Consider the following 8,225-nt stretch of genomic DNA (forward strand, 5'->3'; position numbering starts at 1 on the left):
GGTATCGGGTAGGGTACGGGTATCGGGTACCCGATTGCGACGTCTGACCCTTTATGACTTGGTGATGGCAGAACGTGAGCAAAACAGCTGCAGATGACGAGAACACATCGCCTGAGAGCCGACGGGGAAACTGGACACTGAATTGGCGATGATGTGTTGCCCGCGACGTTGAACAGAGTTCCAGTGAGGAAGACCACGTGGAGCCTAATTTCAAGCAGGAGGCCATGGAGTCGAAGTCTCGTTCTCCACCGTACTTCGCGGACGTGGAGGTGTCTGGTGAGTCGCAGTATGTTACTCGTGGCTGCACTCGATTAGTTAAACGAGACATTTATCGCCAGAGGCGGCCAGAGGTCCAAGTGTTGAGCTGGCGTGGCTGAGATCCAGGTGTAGAGTCCAGGCAGGCCGCATGTGATTAAACCGGCCTCCCCTGTGTGTAAGGAGTTGATGGGTCTCAGCCTGATCGCCAATTACTATTAAAAGCCCATCGCATAAAACTTTTTTCTGCGCCTAATTTGGCTTCAATCCAGCGCTGGAGTATTAAACATATCGGTTTGGCCGTCATGCGACGGAGATTACACCCTCGACGGCAGAGTGGTTGGAAAAGGGCTGCCCGCTATTGTTTGGACCGGGGTCACTTGAAGGCATCCTCGGAGGTAGGTCTGTGATATCCACTTCTGTGGGCCATTCTCTTAACATGTAGGCTGCACTGCATGTCATGAGATTTGAATGGATGGATTCTTTGCCTCTTGATGTGAAGCCGATAGCATAAGATAAAATTGAGAAAAAAATATTTTTTAATAATGATAAAAAACGAATCGCCAAACCCAGGGCGCATACACTGTATACAAACACACATGCACAAGCGTACAATACATACGTGTGGAATGGAATCACGACCCCGTGAAGGGGAGTGAATTGTTCCATGCCTGGTGGTATTATCCTTCTATTGTCATTGGTCACTGCTGTCCATGCTGCTATTGGATGCTTGTCAGGGATGAACAGCAAGAATGGGGGGAGAGGCTCCCATCTATTTATCTCGCGTCTGACGGGGATTGGATGCAGGGTTTACGGATCACATGGACATGGCACAGGGAGTGAAGGAGGAGGTGGAGGCTGATGTCGAATCCTACTCGCCCCAGTGCAACTTTGAGGGCGACACAGCAGGTGAGTGGGTCTCCGTTTCTTGGTTCTTTCGGTAAAGTCACGTAGAAGGGAAATAATAAAATAATACGTGACTTTACCAAAAGAACCAAGAATATGAATCCCTGCAGTCACGAAAGCTTTAAATCAAAGAGTTGGTCTCCGTCGCGCGCCCTTCCTGAGCCGAGTGCCAAGCGGAATCCCACAGGAGGTGACATTCATTTCCAGTGCTGCTATGGGCGTACATCTAACTTTCCTTTTCCGAGATGTCTGCAAGTTGCAGGGTGGGTGTCCTGTTCACCGCTGAATCCCGCAACGTGCAAGCGGTTAGCGTTCATTTTATCTAGAGAAGCGTAGTAGCGCCGTTGTTTTTAAAGACATTGTACTCACCGCGGAGAACTGTAGCGACACGACCACATGGCCTTGTGGGAGTCTCGATACCAATAACGTTATTTTAGTTTTTCCTCTGGTTGCTATTGGAAAATGGTTAATCTCTCCATCCCGCCCAACGCCGTCATTCTGACAAGTTGTTCGCAGGGAAACGCGTAACATCCTTAGCCTCTGGCTTCTATTTGCCAGGCACCGCATGCATCGTCCCACGGGGCTGGACGTCGAACGTTGATGTGACCGGCGAAAGTGCAGCTCCCTCCACGTCGCTGGGCGGCGCCGCCCCCCCACCGCGGCCCTGCAGCGGCGGCGGCAGCTCAAGCGACGGCTCGGGCGCCGGGGACTTGCCGGCGCGGCAGCGCGCGTACCTCGGGGCGCAGGAGCGCATGCTGCTGCGGCTGCAGCGCAGCAGCCAGGAGGCGTCGTTCGCGTTCCAGCGCGAGCTGCAGGCCGACGAGATGCGCCTCCTGGAGCCGCACCTGCAGGCGGCCGCCGGCGTCGCCGCCTCCTTCCTGGGCGTCATGGAGCGCCTGTCGTCGCTGCTCGAGGCCACCGTGCGGGACCTTCCCTTCGTCAACTCTGCGGGGACGGCGGCGGCGGCAGCCGGCAATGACCGCACGCCATCGTCGCCGTCGCCGACGCCGCAGACTCCGGGCCAGGCGCCCCCCACCTCGAACCAGTCGCGCGGAGAACAGACGGCACCGCCACGGTCGTCCCCGCACCACCGTCGCCACCACCATCGCCACCGCCATCAAGGGCTGCTTGCTGACGCGGACGTGGATGGACCCGTGCCGTCGCTGGGTCCGCACGGACGCGCGGCCAACGGAGCTCGATCTCACGGCGACGAGACGGCGACTGAGACCCCGATGGCGGCTAGTCCTGTGGCGGGCACGGCGGCGGCGGCGGCGGCGGCGGCGAGGAGGGACGCGCGAACCCCACTGCTCGCCACGTCGTCGCCGCCTCGGCGCTTGGGCTACGGAGGACACAAGCTGCCCGCGCGGTTCAGGACGGCGGAAAAGTAGCACTCGCACCCGGCACGGGTGGGCGTGATGAGAATCCGTGCGCCGCGCAGGCGCTTGGAAGAGAAATTGACTTCGGACGCTGATGGGAAGTGGATGCTTGTCTTCGGATGCTCCCAGCCCAGGGTGCAGAGCCACGCTCTGGCTTTCTCGGTTTACCAATTGGCGGATTGAAGCAAAACACGGGTTGTGGACTGGCTACCACTTGCATTTCTTGTTGCGACGTTCAAGTCTGAAGGTGCCTTGGTGATTCGTGCGCAAATGTTAAGCGTCTTTTCAACCTCAACTTCATCCTATTACGGTTTGCATTTACTTACTAGTGAATACGCTGAATTGGTCTTAAAAGCACTGTTAACTATTTTTTCCTTCCATTATACGAGAGTTCTCATTGCGATTTCTGCTGTAGTGCGGTACCTGTGGCTTGAGCACTTTGACCCCGCAATCGGAAGATTGTGAGTTTAAATCGGAGCCTGTGGAGAACACGGACCCCTTTCATAGAGATGTGGAATTGACGCCACTGGCGCAGAGCCAAAACCATGGAAATGAACGGCACAACCCAATCGATCTCATTTGAGCAGGGAGACACTTGTGAAGTTTGTTTTTACTTTAACTGAGATTCCCCAAGGTTTGGACCAAGTGAGCGAGCTGAGCAGGGGAGCTGGCATGAGCTGGCACGTGGACGTACGCCAGCTGGTAGAGCAGTGAGCGTCGTGACGTGGACCGAAATTTGACAGAGCAGAAGTTTTATTGAGCCATAGTGAGACTTAATTGTTGCGATTGTTGGTTTGCAAGGTAGAGAAGAATTACGTTTTTACTTCATGTACGTATTGTGCACACGTGCTACACTGACGTTATTAGTTTTCAATGTTAACATCGTATCATAGCAACACTGAATAGTAAAGATTGGTGGATGTGCTGGAAAGGTTGGACCGTCAAGGGGCGTGAACACTAGCTTTTGAAATTAGCCATCGTCACAATTCTTAATTGTTCAGAAAGTAAAACCAAAATGTGTTTTTATTATTCATATAAGTACAAACATCAGAGTGGTTGTTAGAAATGCGTGCAAAGAACAAACCTGGCCCAAAAGTGAGAACATTCATTGTCTTTCGGGGCAAAAGCAGTTTAATGGGGTTTTTTCCCCCCTCTCGCATGTCAATTATAAAAAAACAAATAGTGGATAGAGCAGACAGTCATGCCTGACTGCGCTACTTTCATTTGTTTTACTGTGACGTCAATTTACTGGAATGTAAATGCTGGTCAGTCTCGGCTCACTTGGGGTTGATGGGAGCGTTGTAATGCTCTTGTGATTTTGTTTTTCTAGACAACTGCCGGTTGGTGTCGTCATCCGTTGTGAGCTGTTGTGCCATGACGGATCGGTTGTGTGGGACATGTTTTTCGAAGCATTTGCTTGATTCAGTCCTAATTCTAGACGAGTTCAAAACCACATCACGGTTCCCAACACAAATGAGCGTGGGGTGGTCCCGTGCCGGAAGGTGGAAAGCAGCCCACTTTTCGACCGCTCCTGGTTTCCGGTTGTGCATGTCACGTTTTGGAGGTGGCTCTGTTTTTTCCCCTCGATACTGAATGCGAACAAGAAAAATGAAAGGGGCCTCTCACGAATTTGCCACAGGTAAGGAAACATTCTTTGGTTTGGACAATTAATCAGAACGAGGGCAAACAATAATTTCAACTGAACTTTTTATTTTTCCAGGAAAGGCCCACTGAGCTATGCAGCTCGTTTTTCAGAAGCGACCTGGCCACAAATGATAGCTCAACGAAGTGGCTCATCAGGTGGAAATGTATAGCAGCAAAAAACTCGAGATGCATATCGATTCTAAATGTGGAGGGAAAAACCCGGAGAAAAATCCACGTGACCATGGGGAGAGAGACACGCAAACTCCAAATATACAGGCGTCAGGGTTCGAACCCACGACCTGTATCCCAGGCGAGATAGTGAACATTTCGCCACCGCGGCGCCCATCGATCAATGGTCTTGCACTGTCATCTGGAAGGTTCAAGAAGTCGAGGCTGCCCATGCTCGAGATGTAGTGACGGCCTCAACAAGCGGGAACTTGCAAGGCAAGAATGTAGGTCTTCAGGAAGTGGCGATCGCCATGGCCAGAGATGGGAAGTAGCGGACGTTTACGCATACTTCACGTCAGCCGCCATGTACCGACTGACAAGAAGAGGCAAAGGCAGGATACCATGTGGGGATGTTTCTAAAGCTGTGGTGAAAGTCTTTAAAGTGTCTCCATGCTCGAGCATTGGGGCAGCATCCATCTCCATGATTGGCAGCCCTGCACCAGTGTTGGAAATTCCACATTCCCATGGTGGGGTCCATTGACTGCGTTCGATGACCACTGTTAACTTCGCAGAAGTGGTGCTCGTTGTTTTTACACTTTGGAAGGACGATTGGCTGAGCCAAACTCCCGATTTCACAAAAACGGTTTTAAAAATGTAAAATTAAATATTATTGAGATGTATTGCAGAGATAAGGACAGGAGCCAGTCGTAAAAATATTGGCAGATGCTGATCCAGCATAGGGCACGCTTTAGAACCCAATAACATTTTACAGAAACTGCTGCTGTGCTGCATTAGTATGAGAATGACAGTGGCTGGTGACAAGTATTAAGATGAAGGAATTAAGTATTTAATAGATGGATGCATTGAGCTCAAGTTCATGCCCACACACGCGGTCTATTTTCGTCAACGAATTCAACCACTCAAAGTTTCTACACTATGGGAACCTCATTTGCCAGTAAAAATATGATAATTGGTTCCCATAGTGTAGATGCTTGCCCCGAGCTCTCATACTCTGATGGTGCATTGTCTTTGAGTTGTGCGCCTTTTGGCGTCATCTGGTCCAACCCATGTGAGACTAGGCTCTAAGGAAAGCTGTCTCGGGTGTGGACCAATCAACTTCAAGGACAGTGCACATTATCAGAGTTATGTCTTTTGTTTGTATTATGACTGCAGGTATTGCGGTCTATGCAAACATGACTCCTTGTAAAAAGGTGTCAGTTTTGTTGCCAGATAGAAGGGTAAAAAACAAATTATCACTCAAAGTTTGTCAAGACTAGTATAATTTTTTTAGGAATATGAGACTGTAAAAGGTAACATTTTAAGAGAATTTGCAAGCCGTCGCTCTTCATTTGTAAATTGTCGGGGAGGGGATGGGGTTTGTAAGAAAAAATAAACACGTTGTGAAGACTTTGTCTCACCTTTGCCGACTTACCCCTCGGCACGGCCTTTCGAATGCTTGCGCCACGATTGCACATACGTCATGAACTCGTCACTAAAGCGGCTCTTCTTACCGCTTCACGGAAGGGGGTCCCGTTACAGCAGCGTGTGAATAAAATGCATGGCTCTTCATGTATAATGCAGGGCGCCGCTTGTGCGCGTGCTTCAACACGCCGGCGGTGGCACTTGGCCCAGGATGTAATTCCGCAGGCGAGGTCTTGGGCCAGCCATTGTAATCGGCGTTGCCCATCGCTCATATGAAGCTAAAATATGCTTTGTTTTATTATCACTACGCTTGGTTTACCCAGGAAAGCCTCACCGAGTCTCAAGACTCTTTTCAGGAGGATCGTGTGGGTGGAAAGCCATACGAAGTCGTAGGACTTTTTTTAGGAGTGTCCTGCCACGCTGAATATTTAGACAAGTGGGACAAAACCAGGAGCACCCGGAGAAAAACCCCCACGCGTGCGAGAGGGGCCAACACAGATGGAGTACACAGACGGCGATGAGTCCACTTGCCGTACTGCCGTCTTGTCCGCGAGGCAGGGAGGTTCACAACGTGGGTGTGTGGTGATCCGCCGACCCTCGATGCTGCATCCACATGTGCTGGGTTAGAGGCCGCCACGTGCAGCATCATAGCCGCCGCCGCCCTGCTCAGCTGTCACTGCGCCATGCACGCGGTTGCCATTCGGAAGGTTCACGTCGCCGCGATCTGCCGGCGCGCGATGCCGGTCCGGTACAATTGTGCAAATCTCACAGCCCCTGTGGCAGAAATCAGGGGCGCGTTGATCCGCAAGAGCTCGGTGCCGTGTCCGTATAGTTATAGACACGTGTGCGGCATGTCACGGCTGCTTTAAAAAATATATAAAAATATATTTGACCAGGTAAGGCCCTCTTCGCTATACAGCTCTTTTTCAGAAGCGACCTGGCCACAAGTGATAGCTCAACGAAGTGGCTTATTACACTGGTCAACAAAAATAATTCTGGCCTAGACTTTTGCAGCTGTTTTAGACTAATTCCAGGGTGCTGATTCCAAATCTGATCTCAGATTTGCTCTATCACATAATTTTTTTGCTATCGGCATACCCCATTTTCATTGATTTTACTCGAAATTAACTCTGTCACTTATGATTGCAAGTTGTTGCGAGTCAGTGACTGCTTTAGTGTTAAAATATGGTGCTGTATTTTTAGGATAGTGTGTTTATAATATCATTTTATGTAGATATCCATATTTATTTAATATTTTTCTTCTGCAGTTTTTATTGAAAATGCAATATTTGATATCTCAAAAAAACCTGATGTGATAGACAAAAACTGATGCCAGATTTGGAATCAGCACTCCAAAATTACATTAAAAGCGTTGGAATACCTTATGCCAGAAAAAGTGTGTTGACCAGTGTTATGGGGAATTGGTTGCAGCCAAATACTCTAAACGCGTGTTTCTAAATGTGGAGGGAGAAAACCCGGAGGACCCGGAGAAAAATCCACGCGACCACGGGGAGAAAGACACGCAAACTCCAAATATGCAGGCATAGGGGTCGAACCCACGATTTCGTGTATACCAGGCAAGGTAGTTAACATCTCGCCAACGTGGCACCCATGTATACTCATGTATATTGTACATGGGGCGGACGTGTTTGCTAATTCAGCGGTAACTCATGCATGTGTGTATGTTGAACTTCGTTCGCACCGTAAGTAGCCAACCGTGCTAATCGCAATGCTCCCAGCTGCGGCATTGCGGGAAAGGAATTTCAAGTTGCAAAACCGCGTACAGCGTTCTGCTTTGTGAGCTATCCCCGGGTTTCCCGCAGTGTCCAGGGGTTCCTATTCGGCTGCTCAGTGCTGGTTGAGGCTCTGCTATCAGACACCAGCGCCTCCACCACCACCCGCCACAACCACGACCACCACCACCCGCAACCACTATCTGCCACCACCACCCACTACCATCACCTACCACCACAACCGCCACCACCAACCACCACTATCGCCACCCGCCACCACCATCACAACCACAATCCAAAAGTGCAAAGTCAAGGATCCACCGCATAGCCTTAACAGACTGTTGGGGCAAGTGCTGTTAGCGAACACCTTTGAAAGCTGGCACTGTGGCACACGAGGGAGTGGGTGGCCAGCACCACGCCCGACCGCCTTTGTCTCCCTGAGTGGCGATGTTTACTACACACCGCACCAGGTACTCATTTGAGACTGAGTCGACCTAGTGGAGGCCCAAGGACCGGTTCAGACAATCGTCACTGATATTGGCCGTTGGTGGGAATCGAACTCTAGCCGCATGGGTTCGTAGCGCTAACCGCTCCACCACCGCTCCCCATACACCACTTCAGCGGGCCACTAGCGGCCCCAGGTGACCTTTAGAGCGCCCCCCCCCCACCCCCCACACACTGACGATGTCTAATCGGCGAAAGTGCTCCCCACCTCCCCTCT

General features: G+C 50.9%; 1 protein-coding gene across 1 annotated transcript; it reads left to right on the plus strand.

Moving 5' to 3' along the window:
* Nucleotides 1-103: 103 nt before the first annotated feature.
* Nucleotides 104-5,751, plus strand: LOC133351129 (uncharacterized). The gene is made up of 3 exons (XM_061566097.1): nucleotides 104-276; nucleotides 1,063-1,164; nucleotides 1,720-5,751. Exons 1-3 carry the CDS (start codon nucleotides 225-227, stop codon nucleotides 2,547-2,549), a joined length of 984 nt encoding a protein of 327 aa, XP_061422081.1. The 5' UTR covers nucleotides 104-224; the 3' UTR covers nucleotides 2,550-5,751.
* The last annotated feature ends 2,474 nt before the right edge of the window (nucleotides 5,752-8,225 follow it).

The sequence above is a fragment of the Lethenteron reissneri genome, chromosome 36, assembly GCF_015708825.2.
Source record: "Lethenteron reissneri isolate LAM-NWPU_2019-01 chromosome 36, ASM1570882v1, whole genome shotgun sequence".
Classification (NCBI taxonomy): domain Eukaryota; kingdom Metazoa; phylum Chordata; class Hyperoartia; order Petromyzontiformes; family Petromyzontidae; genus Lethenteron; species Lethenteron reissneri.